The sequence below is a fragment of the Rhynchophorus ferrugineus genome, unplaced genomic scaffold (assembly GCF_030347505.1).
Source record: "Rhynchophorus ferrugineus isolate W39M unplaced genomic scaffold, kcgeb_rfMv2 rfM1, whole genome shotgun sequence".
NCBI classification, from domain to species: Eukaryota; Metazoa; Arthropoda; class Insecta; order Coleoptera; family Curculionidae; genus Rhynchophorus; species Rhynchophorus ferrugineus.
In genome coordinates this window covers 69,902,704-69,929,072 of record NW_027472580.1, presented here as the reverse complement: position 1 = coordinate 69,929,072, position 26,369 = coordinate 69,902,704, and the positions used below count along the sequence as shown (strand labels likewise).

Here is a 26,369-nt window from a genome sequence, read left to right as displayed (position 1 = left end):
CTGTTTAATTTTTAAAAATCTGGCTGTGTCGTTCTAGCCGCGGCCTTGAAAGTAATGCGCCGACATACATAGATTTATATGCAATATAAATGGTTTTATGTTTTTTAATATTGGAACATTATTTTTCGAGGGCAAAAAAATAAATTTGAAAATGATAAATATTAAGATACTGGATGACTGGCATAATAGGTAATATTTTGGGCTGATATAATAGGTAATACTTTTTTGATAAACTATCACGATTTTTGTTCAAGCCTCTGGTTTGTCAAAATGTTTTCCTAAGATCTTGTAAACTAAAATTAGGTTCCAAAGGTTTCAAAAATTGCATTGATTCCAAAAGATTTGAAGAAGTTTTGCACTAAAGAGGTGAATAAAGTATATTAAATATGTGTAATAAATACATTTTCTGATATTCTCTATGATTTCTATGATTTGCAGGATTTTAACAAGTGAATGGGGAAAAAATTTACATAATTGTCTATTAGATGTTATCAATAAAGGACCGTCAATTTTAGAAATAAACACGATATGCGGGAAATACACATTTTTAGATCCTAGGTTTAAAAAACATAATAATAAGCAATACCAAATCATATATTGCAAATAATGCTGAGGCGATACAAAATGTTATCACAAAAGAGGTATCTTCCATTCTAACTTCAAAAAATACAAATACAGTTACAGAACTCAAAATTCAAGATACAACTACTGACCAAGAATATATTGACATCTGGAGATATTTTGATAAAAAAAATCGCATGAAAGTAAAAATAGAATGAAAGAAGTAATTACTCTAAGTACTGCAGCAACTTTACAGATTATGCAGTATTTGAAAATGATATTTATTGGGCGTTTGAAAACCCATATGATTTTTGGCAAGCCCATAAAATGACACTACCTGAGTTATATCAGTTACACGTAAAATATTCCTCTATACCATCAACATCTGTCCCCTCGGAACGAGTTTTTTCAAAATCTGGCCAAATAATTAACGATCGAAGAAATCGCCTCACAGGAGAAAAGTTGAACATGATAATATTCCTGAACAGAAATTTTAAAATATTTCCGTTCAAAAATAAATAAAACTTTTATTAAAAAGGGTCTGGTAGTTATTGTACGGTCATTTTTAGGTTCGTCAGGGATTAGATTTTTCAATGACTAGGTATACGGTTACATTTTATTTAGTATTTATGGTTATTGAACATATTTAGTTCTTAGGTTTTATTTAAGTTATATTGTACTATTTATATTTATTATACTATGTTATTTAAAAATAGCAATTAATATATTAAAACATGATAAAACATTTGTGGTGTTATTATTCCATTCCTTTTTACAAATCAACAGAACATTCAGTATAAAAGTAATCCTACTTCCTTTAAAATTATATTATTTATTACATGTTAATAGAAATTATTAAAATATTTTTGTCCTTTTCTTTTTAAAGTTATCACGTGAATGAATATATATACATCTCTGTCTCGCTTATACGTCTGACATCACGAAAGATAAAAAACAATCGAACCATGCATTTGACTGAAAATAGTAATCACTATTTTCAGTCGCTATTTTTTGACTATCGACTGTTTCGACTGTTCTGCAACTATCGACTGTTTGGACTGTTTTCAGTCAGTAATTCCTAACCTTACATCTTTAAAATATAAGTGTAATTTTTAAAATTAAGTTTAATGTTGCATATCTTAGTACTATTCATTTTAGTAACAATGTAAATTACTGTTATGAATTATTAAACACAAATTAAAATAGTACCTAAGATACATTTTTTAATTTTGATTTTCAAATCATTCATATTATTTATTATAATTAAATTGACTAATTTTATGACCGATTACATTTCTTTCCATGAATTATGGATCATAAGGAAATAATAATAAAGATAAAGATAGAGTCCTAGAGGATTTCATTTTACTTGAGTATTAGACATCATATATAACAGATAACTTTGCTTTTCGCACATAGTACTGCTTATTTGTAAATTTTTACTAAAAAAAAATCAGCTTTCATTAAAATTATTCAGTAACTTTCTATTACATTTTAGAGTCTCTTTTTACCAACTATGGTAACTATTTTATCTCAAGTGTTTCTTAACGTTTATCTTTACTTCTTAACGTAGGCTCTCAGCTACGATCATGGGTATCAAATCTACCGACTGGTGATCAAGTTAGAGACAAAATCATACCAAAGGACATCCATCTATTCAGTCTACTGAAGTTGCTAGTTTAGCTTAAAAAACTGATGATTGTCGCGTTTTACGTATTTGTTGAGGGACTGTCTAATTACCGCAATCATAAATACCAATTGCATGCATGTCCTGGCGGGACTCGAACGCGGGACTGTCCCAAGAGTTTTCTGTTTTGACCACTGCTACTACCAAGTGAGCAAATTGTATATAAAATAAAATACTTCGTCATTCTAAAAAGGAATTAACACTTTTTAGAATGTTATTAATATTAAAAAATAAACATGTATATACATTAAAAAGGTTACATTCAAAAAAGAAAAGAAAATAACTGGAATTAAAATATAAATATGTATTGTTTAATTGGAAGAAATTTGCAATTATCCGTTTGTAATAAGTTGCTGTTCTATAAACAAAATCGATATTGACTTGATATGAAATCCAGTTATGGAAATGAATGAATGAATACTCAGATACTATAGGAATGATTACTTACACCGAGACCTTCATCTACAGACTGTTACTCAGGGCATCAAGAGAATCACTAAGAAGCATGAAGAGACAAAAACAGAAAAATCAAAGTCTTTGTATGTCGAGCAGGACACAGACTCAAAAGTATTAAACCTAGCATTGGGAACTATCGACTGAAAATAATCGAAACAGTCGATAGTCGCAAAACAGTCGAAACAGTCGATAGTAAAAAAACTAGCGACTGAAAATAGTAATTACTATTTTCTAACTATTCAGTCAAATCCAGGGTTGGACCGGTTTTTTCAATTCGTGATGTTAGACGAAGATGTACAAATCCTTTCCTGTAAAAATTGTGAGAGAGAAATGGACGGAGATAATCGCTTGAAGCGCAATTTTATATGCGGTTATATTTTCCAACGGTAGTGTGAGAGAGACGGAGATGTATAAATTCCTTCACGATCTAGCTTTAACAAAGAAAATGAAAAAAATAATTACTGAATACTATTATAATAAAACATAACATGCAATTTATAATTTTATTTTAAAAGAAGTAGAATTACTTTTATATTTGAATGTTATGTGGATCTGTAAAAAGGAATGGATTTTCTCTATAGAATGGAATAATTCCCCACAAATGTTTTATTGTATTTTAATGTGTTAATTGCTATTTTTAGATAATATACTATAATAAATATAGACAATACAACAAACCCTAAAAACTAAAGATGTACAATAATCATAAATACTATATAAAAATTAACGATATACTTAATCACAGAAAAAAAACTAATCCGTGACATAATTAAAAATTATCTGAATGAAATGATATAAATACTTAATTTATTATTGAATGGACATATTCTTTAATAAAAATCAAGAGACTAATCGAAATATTACCTATTATTGCCATAAAAACAGTCAAAATATTTTACTATTTATCATTCACAATTTTAATCTTTCTACCCAATTACATTAACAATCTTGAAAAATATCATACCAAAATGCTATAATATTAATATATAATATATTGAAAATCATAAAACTATATATATATATATATATATATATATATATATATATATATATATATATATATATATATATATATATATATATATATATATATATATATATATATATATATATATATATATATATATAAATCTATGTAATCATAAATTAGGTATATTTTAGTCGAGGTTGCGGCTAGGACGACAGAACCAGAACGTTAAAAATCAGTCGAATGAAACTAGTAGAACCAAAAATAGTAACTAAAAGTACGACTGATACAGTCGATAGTAAATAGTACGAACTAGCCTTAGTGACTTAATTGACGTAGATAACAAAATCAAAAAGATGTAACAATATTAACGTGCTGCTATTAGAATCATTAGTCACGATAATTCTAACTCTTGAAATAAATCTGAGCTCACAAAGTTGAGACACGGTGTCATTGATTATAATGTTCATATTTTTGGATATGCAAATATTGCTATGATATATTAGTGTGGTTAAAGTCCATCATTTTTATATATTAGTTAAAAAAGTAAAGCCGCAAATGCATTTTTGGTATAGCGTTGTTTTAATTAACTTTAAGGTATCATCATGTTTTAGATATTTTTATTGCAGTGGAATATTTAACATATAAATATTAATTAATTGTAACTTGTGTTTTAATATGTTTTCAATTACATTTATAATTCGATTAACATGATTTACAACTGTATTACTTTCTCAGAAGCGAACAGAGCTTAACTCGTATAACGTGTAACGTATAACTTTATACAATACAAGTTTTGATTAAATATCACATCTAATATAATATGAGTAAACTACTATAATTACTAAAACTAAACATATCTAATTGTCGTTATGAGCAGAACTTACTATTTTAACATATTAAAACAATCTTCAAGATTTCATGTTCAAGCAATTGTATGTTTTGTTCAATATATTTTTTATACAGACATCTTCGTTACTATGTCGCCTAAAAATATTTATACGAATAGAAATCCCATTAAAAATTTCATCAGGATATATATGACGACCATAAATATGTACTCAGTTATAAAGATTTATTAATAGTTCTAATATTGATTTTTGAAACACTTTTTTATTTGATTTATTTTAATTAAGAATTGTAAGATGTATTGTTGATGAACAAGGCTGTAATATGCACTTTCAAATGAACATTCCAGAATAATATTACCAATAAATATAATGCATCTATCTTTAATTATTATAGTATCATTTGATCATTTGCCAATATTTGCTGACCAATTTCAATCCCACAATACTTAGACTTATCAGTACATCATAAATTGCTATTATATAAGCAAATACTGAAACCTATATGGACATAAGGAGTTCAATTATGAGGATGTAGTGCAAAGAGTAACATAAACAAAATAAAACATTTTCAGAACAAAGTCTTGAGAGGTATTGTGGGCGCACCCAAATACTATAGGACTGATTACCTACATCGAGACCTTCCGATAACCACAGTCAGTCAAGAAATCAAGAGAATTGCAAGGGGGCATGAGGAAAGATTCCATTGTCATGAGAATAATGAAATATTGCAGCTTTTGTATAATACCAGCGCAGCACACATACTCAAAAGAATCAAAATATCTGACCTTGTGTAGTGTTGTGTAGTGAGGTGCATATAATAAAAAATACAGCAGTGACATGTATAAACATTATTTCACCAGAGACTGAGATAGCGCCGATAAGTTATATACTTAGATTTAAGTTATCATAAAAACAAATTGTTGGTCGGAAACGACTAGTAACAATGTAATACTTAAATAAAAATAAATGCGATCTCCATATTTGTTTTCTATGGAAATGTAACATATATAGCATTTAATAAACTTAAACCTTTTACATCTTTACAGATAAAATATTATTTCGCATAAATTTTTTGTACTTTAGATCCTAACGCTTTTTGTCTTTCTCTCCTATAAGTAGAAATCAAAACTTGCTTCAATAATATAGCATATATATCACTGAATAAGTGAAATAATACAAAATTCAACAAAGCTTTAAAATAGCTTATCTATTTTGTACCATTACCAATATAGTCGTTCAGTTGTAAAGTTATATGAATGAAAAATTAGAAAATTTAAGATAAGTAACTAAGTAATTATAGATACTTTCCTTTAAAACTGTAACAAATACTACTATTGATCCAAGGCTAAAGCGATTACTTTATTAGTCAATTTTCAAGCGTATTTATACTTATGGGATGCAAATATGGGGTTGCACTAAAACATCAAACCGACTAATAAATCAACACTGTCCAAACAAAGTTCTTAGAATAATTACCAATGCTTGTCGCTACGTAACCAAAGAAGATGACCTCAAAATCAAATGAATTTACGAAGATATCCAACGTAAAATTGGACAACACGAAGGAAATAAAAAAGTGTTATACTTAACTATAGCTTAAATAGTATAATTCAATTTAAATTTGAGAAATACAAAGTGATGTATTTATAGAACACTCGTGTTTTTTATGTTTGATGGCAGCACATTATAACAATAGTAAAAGATTAATTTGTAAATTAAGATTGTACTAAGATAAGTTATAATAAAAAAATGTAATATGGAAATAATTACAAGATGTTTCTATTAAGTAAGAAAACGCTCTGTAAAGTAGTCAAAACCCTTTCACTGCAAATTTGTTATAAAACAACTTTAGACTTCTTACAATGGTTCCCTTAACTAAGTAGGCGCCATATTCGCTGATACAGATATCGAGACTTCTAGCATTCTTCAGGAAAATTAACAGGTTAATTTTCCCCGGCCTGACACATAGATGGAGCTACTAGAATTAAATCCATATGTTTTTTAGTTAGCCCTAACTCTCAAAAGATGCGTGTATAAATTTGACGGCTGTCGGATCATTAGTTTGTGAATTATAGCATTTTGAGTGAAACAAGTTTGGTTATTGTGAAAAAAATGGATAAAAACGAATTTCGCATGTTGATAAAATATTGCTTTTTGAAGGGAAAAAAATACAGTTGAAGCAAAAACTTGGATTGATGCCGAGTTTCCATACACTGTCCCAGGAAAATCAAACATCAAAGATTGGTATGCTTAGTTTAGACGTGGCGAAATAAGCACCGAATACGGTGAACGCAGTGGACGCCCAAAAGAGGTTGTTATCGACGAAAACATTAAAAAAATCCACAAAATGATTTTGAATGACCGTAAATTGAAATTGAAAAAATAGAAGATGGAATAGAAGACACTCTAAACATATCAACTGAACGTGTACATCACATCATTCGCGAATATTTCGGTATGAAAAAGTTATGTGCAAAGTGGGTGCCGCGCGAGCTTACTTTTGACCAAAAACAAGGACGAGTTGATGATTCGGAGCAGTGTTTGAAGATGATTAAGCGCAATAAACCCTGAATTTTTGCGTCGATATGTGACAGTGGATGAAACATGACTCCATCATTTCATCCGAGTGGACTGCATACGATGAACCCGCTCCAAAGCGTAGAAAAACAGTCGGCTGGCAAGGTAATGGTGTCTGTATTTTGGGATGCGCGTGGAATAATTTTCATTAACTACCTTGAAAATGGAAGGACCTTCAACAGCGACTATTACATAGCGTTACTGGACCGTGTGAAGGACGAAATCATCTAAAAACGGCCGCATTTGAAGAAAAAGAAAGTGGTGCTTCACCAAGACAATGCACCGTGTCACAAGTGAATACAATGGCAAAAATCGATGAATTAGGCTTCGAATTGCTTCCTCATCCACCATATTCTCCAGATCTAGCCCCCAGCGTCTATTTCCTGTTCTCAAAAAAATGCTCACTGGGAAAAAAATTGCGTCGAATGAAGAGGTGATCGCAGAAACTAGGGCCTATTTTAAAGCAAAAGACAAATCGTACTACAAAGGGTCGCTATAATCAGTGTATCACCTTTGAATGGAATTATGATTTAAATAAAAAAACTAATATTAGATATTTAAAAACTATTGGCTTAATGCCAATATTCTTCCATTTTGAATATCACATGGATTATTCATTCAGGTAAAAAGTATAATAACCAAATGACACATCTATACTTTATATTAATCTTACAGAAATATATCAACCGTTAACAATTTATCCATTTAAAAACTAAATGCTTAACAAAATTGATTGAGAAAATATCTCATCTCTCTGATAATCACAGTGGTGGGTATACTTTCAGATAAATGGGAGTTTATTTGATCCGTTACATGACACCCCGACAACTTAATCTTCGATCATGATGCTATCTTGTGTGCTTAATATGATTGCTGTGACATCCTTTTGGAGGACACAGTATGTTTTCTTCGTTTACTTGTAAATCTCGATCTTTGTCCCAGCGACAGACGTTACTTACTTTAAATCTTATGATCACGATTCATGAATGGAGATTTATTGTAGAAATTTAAAATATTCTCTTCTTATATGAATCACGAACATCTATAATATAAAAGAAATTTAATAATAAAACAGCAAATCCCTAATATACATCTAAAAAACGCGTTATGTAATTTTAATTAAATTTACAGGAGAAATTTATTTTGCAGCATCTAAATCTACGAACTCATCGTTATAGGTAATTTCCCTAAAATCGGCCAAAATAAATCAAAATCGGTTATATTTTGTGTCGATAAAATCAACCAACTGTAGCCAACATGGAACTCGTATTTCATGGTCATTCGCATCAATACAAATCAACATTTTTAGTGGGTGTTATTATGAGTATTATATTGTCGGTTGTATTTTTATCGGTTTTTTGTTATTTTGTCCAAAGCGTACCAAAATCACCAAACAAAGAAGGTTATATTAATGATGTCCAAATTGGCCAAGAAAGTAAGTAGGTTCAATTATTTTAATCACCAAATTTATGATATATCTGATAAATGTTGCTGGTATACTATAGCGTTTTGCTCAATCAAAGAGTTTTAAAAACTATTGATATTTAAATATTAGTTTAATCACCATTTTGAATAGCGTGTTGTATATCTGATTCTTCTCTTAACTGGGAATCCTTCGAGAGACTACAGGCTTAGTCACGAATATTGACACCCAGTGGGCATGTGCGATATCAGATAAATGTTCCTTTATTTTTAATATCGTATAGTACGAATTCACATGTAGATAAGAACGTTGCGTTTGGCGCAAACTTTGACCTCTTCCCTTAAAAATGAACGCATTTTTTTATTGGATATACAAAATATGCAGTTACATCTGCAAATTGTTGAGATATTTCGGCTTCAAAAGAAAACCACCGCCAGTGATATTGCGACCTACGAAAACACCTAAAAGTAAGTATGCACACAAATCTCACGAAATATGTTGAAACTTTAAACAAGATATTTTTTGTCGAAACCGACAAATCAATAATATATTAAATATAATCAAAAAATATCTCTAGTTTAGTTAAATTTATATTATTTTAATATTAATCAATGTATTCATTATTCACTTCATTGTATACTTCATTAAAAATATGGTTTTAATATGATTTTAATTTAATGAGTTAGTTAAAAATCCCCTATTTCGGAATATTTTATCATTTATTTAATTAGATTGTAATATATAAATTCGATAACGTTAAGATAAAAATTAAATAATAATTAGCAGATATTAATGTATTTCCTGTTTTACTAAGCATGTAAGACTGATTAGCTTTAGCTGTATGTTGTTTGTTTATGACACCTTAAAGATGATGTAAATTTAAGAAAAATTAAAAGTCTAAATTGTTTTTATATACATATATGTTATTCTTTTAAACCAGTTTTAGAAAGCGACTTTAGGAAACCTCCATCAATGCCATGTACAGTGTTGAATATTTTATGAATATTTAAATAAAATTGAAGATTTTTTTGCCTTACCTTATATTAAACTTTTAATAAAATAACATAATAAATAAATCTAATTGCCAAAAATATTTTTCATAAGAACATGAATAGATTCTAATTATTTATTTGGATTTATAAATATTACAATAAAATGTTACTTTACAGAGGTAATAGCTGCGTATTTCTCATCAGATACCCCACGCAGTTCACAAAACTTGGTGGAAATGAACCCAAAACTCATCACCCACTTATATTATGCTTTCGTGGAGGTGCATCCTGATGGAAGCATTGCTCTCCAAGATCCACATAAAGCAGCTATGGGAAGTAAGAATATTTTATTGACATTACATACATGTTTTAGAACTATTATTATTGTTGACATCCAAAATGACAAACTTACAAAGAAGATATGTTAAATTATGCAACGATTTATTTATATCTTATCATATAATATATATCATATAACATATGTCATATCTTACATTAGATATGCTTAATACAATCTTAATTTACTATTAATTTATTACTACTCTTCTGTTTTACTAGTTTTAATTACAAGCAAAACGAGTACTGGATCAAAACATGTATGTATTTTCGAAATTAAAATAAAACTGATCTACTTAAGCTAAAGTTAAAAATACACCTATATAATAAACCAGTTCGTGTGGTTTAATTCGCTTCAATCTACTGATTTCCTGCGTGTTGTCCAGCAGCTGTATTGCTTCCACGTTGCTATGATTTGGCAACCCGATTTTATGTTTTAAAGCGAAATATTGGATCACTTCGTGTATCCATTTGATTTCGAGGTCATCGTGTAACTCTTCGTTGACTACGTAACTATAAGCATTGGTAATTAATCGTAGAAATTACTAGTTGGTTTCATGTCTAAGTGTAACCTCATAGTCCCAAATTCGCTTTATGATTGACTGATAAACCAGTCTCTTTAATTTTAGGTCAGGTTGAGAGTATCTTCCGACTAACCAGTACAGTTGCTTGACTTTGAGTCTAATCTGCTCTGATTTTTTGTAACATGCTGTTTCCAGTTTAAACTACCATCGAGATATATTCTCGAGGTATTTGGCTGATTCTTGAGGATTCGCGCATCAGTTAAGTGATATAATTAGGATTTTGTTATTTCGCCGCAACTCAAAATGTACTTCTTCTAAAGCCTTGGACAGAGATACATCTTTTGACATGATAAAAGCAACGATTTATGAGATAGTTATAAGGAGATATTTTAGTCTGAAGGCATGAATTTGGCGTTTTTCAAGTGAAATTAAAAATACAATTTGATATGTTAACTACAATTTGATTAATGTTTGAATAAAGAAAATATAATTAAAATTTCAAAAAGATATAGGCAAAAAAATAAATTTTAATTGCCTAAATATCATATGTTATATATTATACATTATATACAATTCTAACTTGTAGTAGTTTCGTTAGTAGTTTTTAGCTGAAGTAATAATGGTTTAAATACATTGCCAATATACCCAGTTACAGGATACAACATAATGTTTTGGGGAAAAAGGTTTTAAACAAGTTAAGAAAAAACTGTTTTTTTTCTTCTTTTCAAGACAAGTGTTTTCATATACATATCTAGCAATGATATATATGCCTTTTGATCAACAATGTTTACAAACATCTGAGGTTTCCGCACAAAAAATTAACAAAGTGAGTTTCACAAGCCCCTTGTGAAGCTAGTTTGACAGCATTAAGTTTTGAAGAGATCCGAGTAACTGATAGACGGACGGATAGCACATACATCAAAAGTTCCCAGCAAATATCTCCAATTTCTTTTCGAATTACTAAAGATGTATGTAGCAACACCTTTCGCCTTTCGCATTGGCCAATTCTGATCGTTTCTCCATTCTAATTCCACCAAACTTAACTATCTTAACTTAACCTCTACATTTTTTGGGCACTATTATTGTACGTAATCCAATTTGTATCACTCCTAATAATTCGTTTCAAAAGTGACAAGATATAAATATGACAAGTGGAAGAGGTCATCAACAAAAAAATCAAAGTTAATTCATGTAGAACTCAGATATTGAGTTTGTTTTGGTAAATTTATGTAGATGTAAATTATCGCATGTATTTTATACTGTTCGGTAAGTTTTGAATTTCATTATATAATGTTTAAAGTAATTTTATAATTTAAATATCTCATGTATAAAAATCCGTTACATCTTTACGCTCAACAAAAATAACCAGAATTAATCAAGAACAAAATTCGGAGGGCTGGTGCAAACATTCGTATTTTAATTAATGAATTTTCGATAATTGTTTGGGTTCTGTGATATAGTGAGTTTTTCTATTGAAAACCATGATAACTTTTTATATCTAGCTGGCCCAAATTTATTATTTTCCTATTCCCAAGGTAACACAATAACAAAATTCGTTCTATATATCGAAAACTTAATGATGGCACCTTGTCACCACTTCATACCACTCCTTGATCTTTCTTCCCTTCATAATCAGGCTGACAGTACTACCAATCCAAGTAATGAAAGAATGCACAAAATAATTTTTATCATTTCTAAGACTTATTCATTGATAGCGAATGTGGTATCTATGTACTCTTAAACACACACAACGATCCTCCGATGCTGTCAAACCAATTATGCAAGTACTATTAGACTAGAGGGACGCCTAACTCTTTCAACGTAATCTTCACGATATTCAATTTAATTGTAAATAATACTGTTTAGACATTGTAAAAAATATGAATAATAATATTAATCTACATCAAACTTTTCACATGTTCGTCTTGCACAAGTACTAGTTTTGCAAAAATAAAACGGGTAAAATTTATTAAGTAACCTAGCATTCTTCTGCCAGATATTGCACAATAGTACATAAAATATAATATTTATGTAATCATTATAAATAAAAACTTATATTTATCTATCGGTAAAAAGGTGAGATATCAATGTAAACAAATATTAAACAACCTAATCTTACTATTAAATTCGATTGTTTAGACTTATCTACATAAAACATTAGCTTTCGTTTAATGTTAGGGTGTTACTTAACTTAGATGCTAATCATGGAACGCTCAAAATGCTGTTGCCGAAGCACATTAAACATTTTATGGCGATGGCTGCTCCGTTAGTTTTAGTTTCAACGCTTTAAAAATGCTGATATCAATCACAAACAATGATTTAGATGACTAAAAAAATTCGAAGACTATGAGGTGCTACCATATGCTAGTGTTTTATATACGATGTGCAATATATAAAAGGAAGGGAAAATAGCTACCATACGAATTAACTAAAAATGCCTTTTCGAACTATCTCAATATCGCAATTTAACATCTCGCCCGAGAAAAAGAAGACTGTGCTCTTGTGGAGTAGGAAGAGTTGATAGAAAACCAAGATCGTTCTTTCGACACGGTATTGGCATATTACCAAAAATATGGCAAAATAGTATATATATATATATATATATATATATATATATATATATATATATATATATTTAATAAAATGTTTCCAAAAAATATCATAAGTGTTATCTAATATATTTATAATATTAATAAAATGACTATTTTATTGGCAATTACAAATTTGTTATATTTAAGTCCAGATAAGGTTGTTAATAATGAATATATTGTAGATTATCCCGAAAAATTCATTGCTATTAAGCGTCTGAATCCCAATCTAAAATTAATATTCAGTTGCATTCCAAAAGGGAATAGCTTCACCGTGGTTGCAGAAAATAAAGAATTGAGGAAGGCCTTCGTAAACAATACGATTGAATTGCTTCAGATATGGAACTTTGATGGTTTAGATCTGGATTGGGAATATCCAAAACTACATGATAAGGTAAATGTGTCTCAGCAATAAAATATACTGATATAATTTCGGAGGTAAAAATATTATAATATTTTAGATGGACAATAATAGTATAACAATATATTTTGCATTAAAATTATATTTTTCATATATATGAAAACTGTCATTTGATTTTAAATTTGTATTAATTAATTCCAATTAATTTAAAAACCTTATATATACAAAATCTGTACGTCTAAAAAGTGTAGAATTTAACATCAACAAGCAAAAACTATAGAAATGTCAATAGTCTGAGACCGAAAGACTTGTGATAATTTCATAAATATATTTATTTGATACTTTATATTTTTTATCACTTTAATAACAGGAAAGCTATATTCTACTATTAATGGAACTGAAGCAGAGATTTAACGATTACGGATACTTATTGACAGCGGCTGTACGTGCCATTCCTGTTTACCGTGAGTCTGGATACGATGTACCAAAAATGTCCAAGTAGGTATAATACTATATAATATATAATACAAAACAGACCTACTTCTAATATTAGATGTAAAAATAGTATATATATATATATATATATATATATATATATATATATATATATATATATATATATATATATATATATCAGATGTACAATACGTACATCTGATACATCCATTATCTTATTTCTTCTTCGAAGTAAGTAATTAGAGACGCAATCTTTTTCTGACTCAGACTATTTAATGGCTTCGTATATGGTACTTTCAATCAGAGTAATAATAAGCAGTGATTTGAGATGTATTAAAACAAGCACGAAAACGTTTGCTGGTTTATCCTATAGTTATAATCAATAATTTTTGAAGAAATGCATATAGGTTTGACAAGCAGTCGAATTTTATACACTGATTCGGTTACATATTCATATATCAGTATTGTATCTCTTTTTAATTGGAATGAAATGAGAAGGAAAATATTTCGTGGCATTAATTTTAAAACTAAAAAATCAATCTAATGTCTTGCTTAATCACATGATATTTTAAGTTCACAATCCTGGATATTATTTTCAACAAAACCATTGTTTACTTTCTTTAATGGCCAGTTTTAAGAAAGTATTGTTCTATCGTTTCTTATGCTTCAGTAATTCAGAATATTCAATATGATATGAGAAGACAATTTAGATTTGGCTCACGAATATTTGCTTCCTTTTTGATAATATTATTAATTGCTAAACTTGTAAATATTTTTATTGCTTATAAAAACACATTTACTATCTATATTTCAAGTATCTTACGATGATTACATTAGCTCCATACAAGTGCCAATATAGTGGTAGATTCAATTATACGCTTATACTGATGCTTAGGTTTCTAGCAATGCTCATGATATAACAGAGTCTTATTGAATATAGACTATAGAATAAATGAAGAAAATAGCAAAGTATTGACAACTGAAAAATTTTCTGCTGTTATAAATATTAACGGCACACAGGTAGAGAGCGAACGATTCGCCTCTCTCGAACGCTTATCTTACCAATCCTTCCGTATGGCTCGAGATTAGGATTCTATTGCAGTCTTACAATAAGCTTCGGGTCTACCAAAGGAACAGACAATTTTTTAAGAGAAATTCTACATCTTCACCTCTCAAGTAATACCAGAAATGGAGTCATTCGTTTAAGATGTAACAATCAGTGCACAGTTAAGGAATACATTCAGAGACGTGGAGTACAATAGTTTGAAAGGGTCTGTCAAATGAAATCTTAAGGAATTACTCAGAGAGACTTTTGTGGCGAAATCAATATTTTGAATGGAAAATACAGGAAATAACTCCGAAAAAGATATAAATTAAAATCCTAGAAAGCTATGTGGAAAATAACAGGGCAATTGAAAACTCCCCTGACTGATACATAGATGGCGCCATTATAATAAAATTAAGTCATTCGTTTAAGATGTGACAATCAGTGCACAGTTAAGGAATACATTCAGAGACGTGGAGTACAATAGTTTGAAAGGGTCTGTCGAATGAAAACTTAAGGAATTACTCAGAGAGACTTTTGTGGCGAAATCAATATTTTTAATGGAAAATGCAGGAAATAACTCCGAAAAAGATATAAATCAAAATCCTAGAAAGTTATGTGGAAAATAACAGGGCAATTGAAAACTCCCCTGCCTGATACATAGATGGCACCATTATAATTAAATGCATATATTTTTTAGTTAGCCCTAACCCTCAAAAGATGTCTGTGTAAATTTGACAACTGTCAGATTATTAGTGCGTGAATTATAGCATTTTGAGAGAAGCAACTTTTGTTATTGTGAAAAAAATGGATAAAAAGGAATTTCGCGTGTTGATAAAATATTGCTTTTTGAAGGGTTGTATTTTTACAGTTGAAGCAAAAATTTGGCTTGGTACCGAGTTCGCCGGATACTGCTCCAGGAAAATCAACCATCAAGGATTTGAAGTTTAGACGTGGTGAAATGAGCACCGAAGACTGTGGACGCAGTGGACGCCCTATAGAGGTTGTTACAGCAACAGCAAATACTCTAAAGATATCAACTGAACGTGTACATCATATCATTTATGAATATACTACTCTAATAGCTCACTTTCGACCAAAAACAACGACGAGTTGATAATTCGTAGCAGTATTTGAAGATGATCATTCGTAATAGACCCGAGTTTATGCTTCGATATGTGACAATGGATGAAACATAGCTCCATCACTCCACTCCGAAATCCAATCGACGGTCATCCGAGTGGACTGCACACGATAAACCCGCTTCAAAGCGTGTGAAAACGCAACAGTCGGATGGAAAGGTTATGGCGTCTGTGTTTTAGGATGCGCATGGAATAATTTTCATTCACTAGCTTGAAAAAGAAAGGACCATCAACAGCGACTGTTACATAGCGTTATTTGACCGTGTGAAGGACGAAATCCCCTAAAGACGGCCGCACTTGAAGAAAAAGAAAGTACTGTTTCACCAAGACAATCCACCGTGTCACAAGTCAGTGAAAACGATAGCAAAAATTCATTAATTGGGCTTTGAATTTCCTGTTCTCAGATCTGAAAAGAATGCTCGCTGGGAAGGAATTTTCGTCGAATGAATAGGTGATCGCCGAAACTGATGCCTATTTTGAAGCAAAGGACAAATCGTACTACAAGAATGCTATCGAAAAGTTGAAGAATCGCTATAATCAGTGTATCACTCTTGAAGGGAATAATGTTAAATAAAAAATAATAATTTTGCCAAAAAAATGTGTTTTACTATGATAGGCCAGGAACTTTTCTATTGACCTGTTTATTTATATATTGATTTGATAAACTAATAGTCCCTCCTCTAATATAGAATACAAATATAGTTTCTGCAACGTAAAATCATAACCTTAATTGCATCGATATAATATATATCCCGTAAATAAACCAATATATTTATATATTTTTTAGATACTTGGATTACATAAATATTATGACATACGACTATTACGGCTCCTGGAGTACCCATACAGGTTTCAACTCTCCATTATATCCAAGTTCTCTGGATACACAATACGAAAGACAATATTTGAATGTAGAGGCTTCAGTAAGAAACTGGATTGGAGCTGGAGCTCCTCCAGAGAAAATCTGCATAGGTATACCCTTCTACGGCAGGACCTTTACATTGAAGGACGAATTGGAGAACGGTGTACATGCACCTATAGTTGGTGCTGGCAAACCACCAGCAGTCACATATTACAAGGTAATTGAATAACTTTATTATATTATTTTAGCTCATTTATAGAATTTAGTTCGTAAGTATTTAAAGATTGTAATTACAAATATTTTATTTAGAATTAAATAAAAGAAAAAATATTATTAAAAATGATGATCAAGGATAGCTTTTCCCAAAAGACAATTCCCAGTTCGGAACTTTAGATTCAATGGATTAAATGAGTAATTTTTTCAGTTTTCTTAGGAAAATAACTGATGATCGGACATCAACCACATGATTTTATCGTGCCTATCGTGTCAAAGAAATATCATGTTTCTTTCAACAAAACATCCATCACTTGTAATTCGTAGCAAACCTCATTTATAATCTATTAACAATTCATAGCAATTCCCTTCTAAATTTTCATCAATACTGATTACTGCACAATATAATATGAATATGAATTCTAAAAGCACACACTGGGTTTAAAACTAATGCTGATGCTTCTCAAGGCTTCCTCACATGACTCTCTATACTTGCGACTTTAGTAAAACAGTCTTTTAAATTATTATCTTTGAGACGTTAACTTGGTTTAGTTAGTTGTATCTTCACAGAGGTACTGAAGCTTTCCAAATCATATAAGCCCATTGAATCAAGTGTGTGTTAAATTGATTAAATGATAAGGACGTTCATTCATGATGCGTTGGTATGGTATGGTGGTAGGATTGGACCTTCTTGTTTTAAAATTGTGTTGGTGTGATGTTTTCTCTCAAAATAGCCATGTGGAGTAGCTAAAACCCCGTCTTTATTGAACTAGATATAGTGAACATATAGTGTTCAGCCAAAGTTCACTGTTTCACCAAATTTCACACCATCATCACAATATCTTTTATGTACATTACTCACACTTACAGGAGACCTTGAACCCACTTGTTTGGAGTTTCCTTGGGGGTACCTGAGACATCCTTCTGTGCGCTATGAATATAACTTTTCTGTTGTGTAATTTCACATCTTTCAAATGATTGCGATTACGATTGTCAACTAGTTTTATTTAATAAACTTGGTTCCTATCCGAATGCCAATGATTCAAACATGAGGAACCCCGTAAGTTTTGGGTATAAAAATGCACATTTTTTTTATTTCATTGTTTTACTTTAACTGAGTAAAATACCCAATACAGAATATATGCTTAAAAACCGCTATTTTGTGAATCATAGATTGTTGAAAGAAACAATAAAATGTTATATGACCTACGTTAACGTTTTTGAAACTAACTGTTTTTTAAACATCAAATATTAACAAACAAAACATATTTGCAGAAAAAATTACTACACCACCTTACTCAAAACGAACCTCAATTGAAGGACACAGAATATTGATATTATGACCTACGAAGTTTATTATATATGAGAAAATGACATACATTATTAATACAACTCACTGTAATCACCAGATATTGTAAATTGCCTATCGACTAAACGTTTTCGGGTCAGTGCTATGTGGCTTGGACGAGTATCACCTCAAATAATTTATTTTTTAAGATTTATTACTTTGTTACTAGTCCTTGCCGACTGACCTACAATTTGTCTTTACAATAGCTTAAATCTAGGTGTATATCTAGTTTAAAAATGTTTATGTGTTAACACTGACATTGTCTGGCTATTAAATGCACCTGGTTTGGTTCTTTCTAATCTCTGAGTGACAGTCTGTATCTGAAGGTCTCAGTGCAAGTAACTATCAATCCTGTAGTATCTCGTTGCACGTACAATACTTCTCAGAATTTTGTTCTGGAAAACTTGTATTATATTTACATTGCTTTTTGCGGAATATTCCATAATAGTATCACGGAAAAGTCTATATAGTATTAACACTTACGACTATATAGTATGAAAAGTAGAGCTTTAGTCTTTCTTATTGTAGAATAGGTTTTCTATTGCTTGACTCTAAATATTCTAGCTATGATTCTAGTTAGTGAGTTATATTTTAATAGTTCAGTGTGATGCTTGAGTAATATTTTCTATGGCTTAAGAATCAAACCATCGTGCCAGACTTTTAGAAGGCTTGTGCTATCGCTAAGAATATTGCTGCATATACTATTTTATCTTCATAGATTTTTCAAGGACATCTATTATTATATGTACATATGCCTCTCATAGATGGACTGTGTAGATACGATCGTCTTAGATTTTTGGTAGCTTTCTAGAGCGAATAATCTGTTAGATTTGGCAAATAGTTATTTTTGGATATCCTGTATTTCTTTTTTCAGCCTTTGTGTTATATTTTTAAAATATTTTTATTTGTATTGTATTTTGTACTCTTAATTACTGGTGTAGTATTTCAAGCATTTTGCTAGAGATTGAAACCTAGAGCGATGTTTTCTTCTTCAAAATTTAATTGTTCGGCTGCCTTGAGGGTTTACATTTACTTAAATTCGAGAGTGCAATTCTTCAGCAAATTATTTTCAGTCTACTTGCTCGTTTGTTAACCTTGAATTTTGTTTTATTCTTTTTATATTTTCACTCAATACCAGAATCACTGGCGTGTGACCTAAACTTAATAAAAAGTCTTCAATTTAAGGGATTCGTTCAAAGGTATAAAATGCATGAGATTGCCATAGAAGGAAATTTCCATAGACGAGAACTGGCAAAAAACAATATATTTGGTGATATTTGGTGAACTCTAGCGAAGTCGAAAACAGCGAAAACCCTTCGTTACTTACAAGAAAGACCCATATTATGTATATACGTAGTCACAAATTAAATTAACACCTGTTGGTATCGTAATATCGTATAAATAAAAATGACTTTGAAGCTTAGATATGTCATGGAGTGTGTTCAATTATTACTAAACACTTTACTCACAGGAATATTCATTTTGAGATCTTAGGCGTGTCATAGTATATAACACATTAACTTTTATTAATAAAAATTACTTATCATGATAATTATAAATACATATTAATTATCCTAAATTAATTAATTTCAAGGTCATTACCCAATATACTAATTGGACCACTGTTTGGGATGATGAACAAAAAGGTATTTATAAATATAATGCCAATCAATGGATCGGATATGACGATCATAAAACAATAAAAGCAAAAGTAAGTTCCATTAAACTATTTAATTATTATCTTACATCTATAAATATTGCTGAATATTCTAAAATGAATATCAATTTGTAGGTAAAATTTGCTTTGGATAAAGATATTGCTGGAGTTTTTGTTTGGCATCTCGGTGGAGACGATATGACTGGGGAAACATCGGGTTTGAAACAGTTCCTTCTTTGTCATATATACACACAAATGACTAGCGATAGGAAGACTCGGGAGGCTAAAGAACCGTCCGGAATCGAACCAATTCAACCCACTGAGCCATCTATCGTTATTGATACAGATCCATCTTATTATGAAGACCCAGAATTGATGCGCACTAAAGACAAAACGAGAGAACCGTCAAAAACATCATTGGAAATCGCAATAACGCCTGATAAGGAAGCTACTGTTTCGGTAAGCAAGCCTGACTCCCATACGATGGTAAATGTGCCCAATGAATCAGATATAATGCCAGGTTCAAATGTGGAAGATGCACCATCACCGAGAAGCAATGAGGAAACAGAAAAAGTATTAAATGTATAATATATATATAAACATATATAGGGATATGTTAGAGAACTATATTTAGTTTATTTGGTAAAATGGTTTTATTTTATTAAAGAAAACGAAATACATTTTAAGTTTATTGTATTCAGCATGTTTATTTTATTTTAATATTATTCAATTATACGTTCCTACTTTGTTTCTAAATAATGAAAATTCAAGCAAAAAGATATGGTTAATAGATTAATGCGTTAACAAGAAAACAAAAATCTATATATCTTTAATTTTTATATTAAGATTAATTATTTATATTTTCACTTCGCTGACTATGTATAAATCAAAATCATTAAAATCTTTAATGCATTTAGTAATCAATAAAATTAAAATTACATTGAACACTTGTCAACGACTTAACCGATTTCCAATACAATTGATCATTAGTAATACCAGTGTCGTTTATGGTCAAAGGACTAACTTATTGTCAATAATCATAATCAATCATACATTGAAAATATCAGGTAATAATCCAAGCAGAATCGAAACCTCCAAATGAAAGACCTACCTGTTATACTTACCTTTTGAATCAAAAACAAATATATAATCGTCCAATAAGGTAAGCATTTGATTTGAATGTGTAATATTTTTGAAGTGAACGACATATATGTATAATTAAGTATTTATAATTCGAAAAGATGACATTAAAATATGATTTTGATGCTTAAGCAAAATTGTCTAATATAATGTACTTAAATTGATATAAGCGCTGATCGTTATAATTTGGGCTTTTGGAGATTCCAAATCATCCCATAGCCTGTGTTGCGTTAGAACTTGATTTACAATTAAGTTAGATCTTGAAAATAAAATGTTAATAACATTTTTTTTCAGTCATGGAAGACTAAAAGTCACTTTATATAACTTTGTTATAATACAAATCTGAATAAAAAATAATAACGTAATCCATTAAATTCGTAAGTTATAATTACATTTTTTATAGGCAAGTAACTCTTATGATAAAATATCAGATTCATTAGAACCTGGATACTGGAATTAAGAGCCTTAAAATTGAACTAATAAATTCTAAAATTAAACTCATAGTAATAGAAGGTACCTAAAAGCAAAATATATTTAAAAAATACCAGTTTTGACATTCTTGAAATCTAAAAAGAAGACGTAATTAAAGTAATCTAAAAACTTTCTGAAACCGACTGGTAACGACTACTGTGTTACTTAATTAGGAAAGAAGATTAAATGTAGTTGGAGATTATATTGGTTGTTTATATACTCTTGACAAGAGCTTTCTTTCATATGAAATCGATACTTCAGTTACAAAGCAACTTAAGCTACAATAAATTCTTGATATCCAAAACGCATGGGTTTTGTATTACTTTGAAAATATTATATAAACCATGGATGTGATAAAATATTTGTATTAGAATAATATAACGTCCTTTCGTCCAGCTCAATTGTGCAAAAGGTAAATAGCAATTTCCATAAAGTATTTCCGAAGCAATACGTTGCTCTCTTAAAGACCTAGATCACACGTAGAATATTTAGATTTAAAGAGGAATCAACTTACTCAATAATGAAAGAAACAATAGCAGGTGTAGAGCAAGCAGTATTTTGGAATATGTTATTCATCCTAAAAAATAATACTATAGCTACATTTGCATGATAGTGATGACACCTATGGATAGAAAACTACAACAAACTGATAATAACATAAATCGTTAAGTGTGGGATAAATCTTTATGCAAAACTCGCAGGAAAGAGTATATTAAAAATAAAAGACAAGAACTTGAACCAAAATACAAAAAAATGTATTGGTTATTTGAAATAAAATCTATATCGTCCGTGCATAATAAGCAGCTATGCAGTACCTACTAGAACCTATATGGATCTACGGAATACAGTAATGGGGATATTCGGCGCGAAGTAATATCAACTTAATACAAGTATTACAGAATGAAGTTCTGAGAAATATTGTGGATGCTATCAGATACTACACGAGCAATTACTTAGACTGAGACAAATCCGTGTGCAGTTGTGTAGTGAACCGCACTAAATACTAAAATATTGAAAAATGCTACTAACATTTATTTGGTTAAAGACCAAGCTTCTTAGAAAAGTACCTAGTTTAAATCACTATAGAGGCAAATTATAAGTTAGTCGGCAACGACTTTTAAGAATGTATTAATAATTATTTTTAATGTTACATATTGTCGATTATAACTGCTTAGGGACATATTTATGGTTATCAATAAGTAAATTAATTGTGATTGTATCACTGTAATATATATGGCATATCCCCATAAAAATAATTAATTGAATCCAAATAGCACCTGTATAGTAGCCAAAACATGTCGCAAAAACGTGCAATAAAACGAATAGCGAACTTAATACAATTTTTTTTCTTTATTTTAAGGCCTCTTTTTTGCAAACTAGGATTTATCTGGACATCCTCGGCATTAAGCCTAACGGCTCGTGAGAGATCATCCCAGAAGATATCTAGACTTGCCCAATCTTGTTACTGGCTTGACTGGAATTATTTTCCTTGTTATATAGTTTTGCCTTATGGACGATCATGATTCTTAAACCTGGGAAAAAATCAGAAGAAGCCTCCTCCTATCGTCCTATAAGCCTGTTACCTGTGATCTCTAAATTTTGAAAAGCTATACATTAAAAGATTTAAAAATAATCGCAGAAGAGAGAAATATTATTCCACTGCTGAATTCATACCTCATAGACAGACATTTTGTTGTCAAACAGGGTGACGAATACACTGGCCTACACCCAATATATTCGGGTATTAGGTAGGGCAGTGTTCTTGGATCATTGTTGATACTCATATGACATTCACCCATTGTAGGAGTGCATGTCCCTTAGTAACTTCCGCAATCAGACAACGTTAAAAATCTCGGGAGGCATTTTGATCGACGTTTGACATGGAAAAAACATATAGTGACAAAACGCGAACATCTTGAAACCAAATATACTGACTGGGCGTAAAACTAAATTATCATTAGATAACAAGGTCTTGCTGTATAAGTCAATACTTAGGCCCATTTGAACCTATGGTGTTAAACTGTGGGGTACAACTAGCAAATCTAACATAACAATCCTCCAGAGATTCCAGAATAAAGTGTTGCCAGTCATAGTCGATGCCCTATGTCTTCAACAAAGTAATTCAGCGCGATATCCCATAACGAGTGTGATGCGAAGTGTTATCACAAACAGTTAAATGTGCGAGATGTAGTGTAGTGCATAGGCTCAAATGCAAACTACAATACGAACTGATTAATAGACACATAGAGTGAGATTTAATTATCTCTAGCATAACCTCTAAAGTTAGAATAATATCTAGAATAAGATTTAGATTATAAGCTGTACCGCAGATCACTTACTGAAGCAATCTTTTACATGTCAGGTTAGTTATATATTATACTAGCTGACCCGACAGACTTCGTCCTGTCAAAAAGATTTGTAATGTGGCAGTTTTTGTGCCTACGTATTTTAAAAAATTCTCCTGAACAGAACCATCACCCTGGTGATAGGGCGTTGTGAATAAAAAATAATTAAATAAAACATATATAAGGATTGAAAAGTAAGTAATCGCTTTATTGTTAATCATGTGAATCATAATTATTATTATTATTATCATTATATTGCTTTGTGGTATAAGATGTTTTTTGTTTGATTACCTGGCGCATAGATAAACAAATCTGATGGTTTTCCAACACGGGAACAGGCAACATACAATTGACCATGTGAGAAACATGGGTTTTCTAGATTAATACCACAAACACTTAATGATTGCCCCTGGGACTTGATTATAGTCATAGCAAAAGCAAGCCGTCAACATGTCTATAGGAAATTTGCCATTACCAATGTCAATGAGTTGTTTAGAGAATATGTTTCCAGATTGGTTATTTTGCAACTCGACACGCATATTCTTGCTTAAATGAAGTACTTTAACATGTTTCCACAAATTGGAGGACTTTAGACATGCATTGAGTTCATCAGCTGGCGTTGATCGTGGAATCACTGGCAATGTTTGACGAAAATCTCCTGCTAATAAAATCATTGCACCACCAAATCGGTTATTATTGCTACGTAGATCTTTTAAGGTTCTGTCTAAAGCCTCCAAAGATTTTTTATGTGCCATCGTGCATTCATCCCAAACAATCAATTTACATTGCTGCAAAACCTTTGCCATTGCAGAGTTCTTCGAAACGTTGCAGGTTGGAGTTTCATTGCTTTGCATATTTAATGGCAATTTTAGTGCTGAATGGGCTGTTCGACCACCTTCAAGCAAAGTTGCTGCGATTCCCGACGAAGCGAGTGCAAGTGCAATTTTATTTTGTGAGCGAATTGTTGCTAATATTAATGAAATAAAAAAAGTTTTTCCTGTACCACCAGGTGCATCTAAGAAATAAATCCCTCCAGTTTCATCATTTGTTACTTTCATAAGAGTTTCAAATACATACTTCTGTTGTTCATTTAACAGTGGAAGATTTGTTTGAATTTATTCTTTCAAAGCGTTGAGATCATACAGTCTTTCTCGATGCAACTCTTGGATAAAAGCGTCATGCATTGGACGATTGGGCGCGGTCAGGCCTAATTGAATTAATAGTTTGTTTGACATTATCAAGCACATGTCCTCAATTGAAATCAATGCTTCATTGTAAATTTCTTCACTGATTTGTATATTTGGATTTCCCATTCTATTCCGTATTTGATACAAAATATCATCACACATATAATCTTTGTACTTCATCCACAAATCAATTGGGTTTGATGGGAAGCATGTAGATATGATTATAGAAAACAATGTTCGTATTTGATGAGTGTGTGATGATATTACAGCATCATTGAGAGTTTGATCCCAATGAGCGTCATTTTCAAGCAATTGCAAACGTTGACAGGCTTCTCTGTAGGATCCACACAATTCACCATCAACAGTTCGTAACTGTTGGAATGATGTTGGGCCACGTACATTGACTAATAGCAGTCGTAAATAAAAACATTCATCATTGCTTGGATGTACTGAATAAATCCGGCCAATCGCATCGGTGGAATATACATCTGTATATCCTGGAACTGGTTTTCCTTGTTTCCGTCGTATAAATCTCCTTGAGGATTGATTCCAGGTATAATATTTTGGCATTTCAGAATATAGCAATGTTTGTGCGAAATCATCGTTTTGGCATGTCTCAAAAAAACTGGTTAATGTAGTAGATGGTGGCTGAGCAGCTCTTTGTACTGCGTTCTGTGCTGTAAAATACACTCTTTGTCCATTTTCTAAATGCACAGCTAAGTGAACAACAGAAGGGTGTCTCTCGGGTGAATAGGAAAAGAAAATATTCGCCAAACTGCTTCATTACTACTGACATAGCGGCCCATTTGGTATTGGGTAACTTCATCATTAGAATTCCCTGCACCAATTCCAATCACAGCCATATCACTCCCTTTGGTTACATATTTGCAAATGTATTTAATCGATTTCACTGAATGGCAAGATTCAACGTTGATGTGTGCTTTGAATGTCTTTGATAAAATGGGTGAATATGGAACAATCCAACGATTATCTATTTCAATATCTTGTTGATTTAATTTGACAATTGTTGATTTTCCATTGTCTGCTGTCGATCTGCGACGATACAATGGATAACCGTCATTACCAGTAATTGTTTCCGATATTAATGTCCGTGGATATCGTTTTGAACATTTACCATCCATCATACACGGTGAATTTTGATTAAGAGTTCCACAGGGAC

The 26,369-nt window shown here is 30.8% G+C and overlaps 2 protein-coding genes across 4 annotated transcripts in view; one reads left to right on the top strand and one right to left on the bottom strand.

The window, feature by feature from the left end:
• The window catches only part of LOC143189433 (uncharacterized), a 204,764-nt gene that overhangs the window by 108,002 nt on the left and 70,393 nt on the right, over positions 1-26,369 (bottom strand). The gene's annotated exons all lie outside the window — the stretch shown is intronic.
• LOC143199452 (chitinase-3-like protein 1) lies at positions 8,342-20,742 on the top strand. 2 transcript variants are annotated; one of them, XM_076409283.1, is made up of 7 exons: positions 8,342-8,534; positions 9,692-9,850; positions 13,148-13,356; positions 13,694-13,821; positions 16,754-17,045; positions 19,984-20,100; positions 20,182-20,742. In XM_076409283.1, the coding sequence occupies exons 1-7, from the start codon at positions 8,357-8,359 to the stop codon at positions 20,632-20,634; spliced, it is 1,536 nt and encodes a 511-aa protein (XP_076265398.1). In that variant the 5' UTR covers positions 8,342-8,356; the 3' UTR covers positions 20,635-20,742. The 2 variants fall into 2 exon arrangements, with proteins under 2 accessions (XP_076265398.1, XP_076265407.1); XM_076409292.1 differs by lacking the exon at positions 8,342-8,534 and adding an exon at positions 8,782-8,989.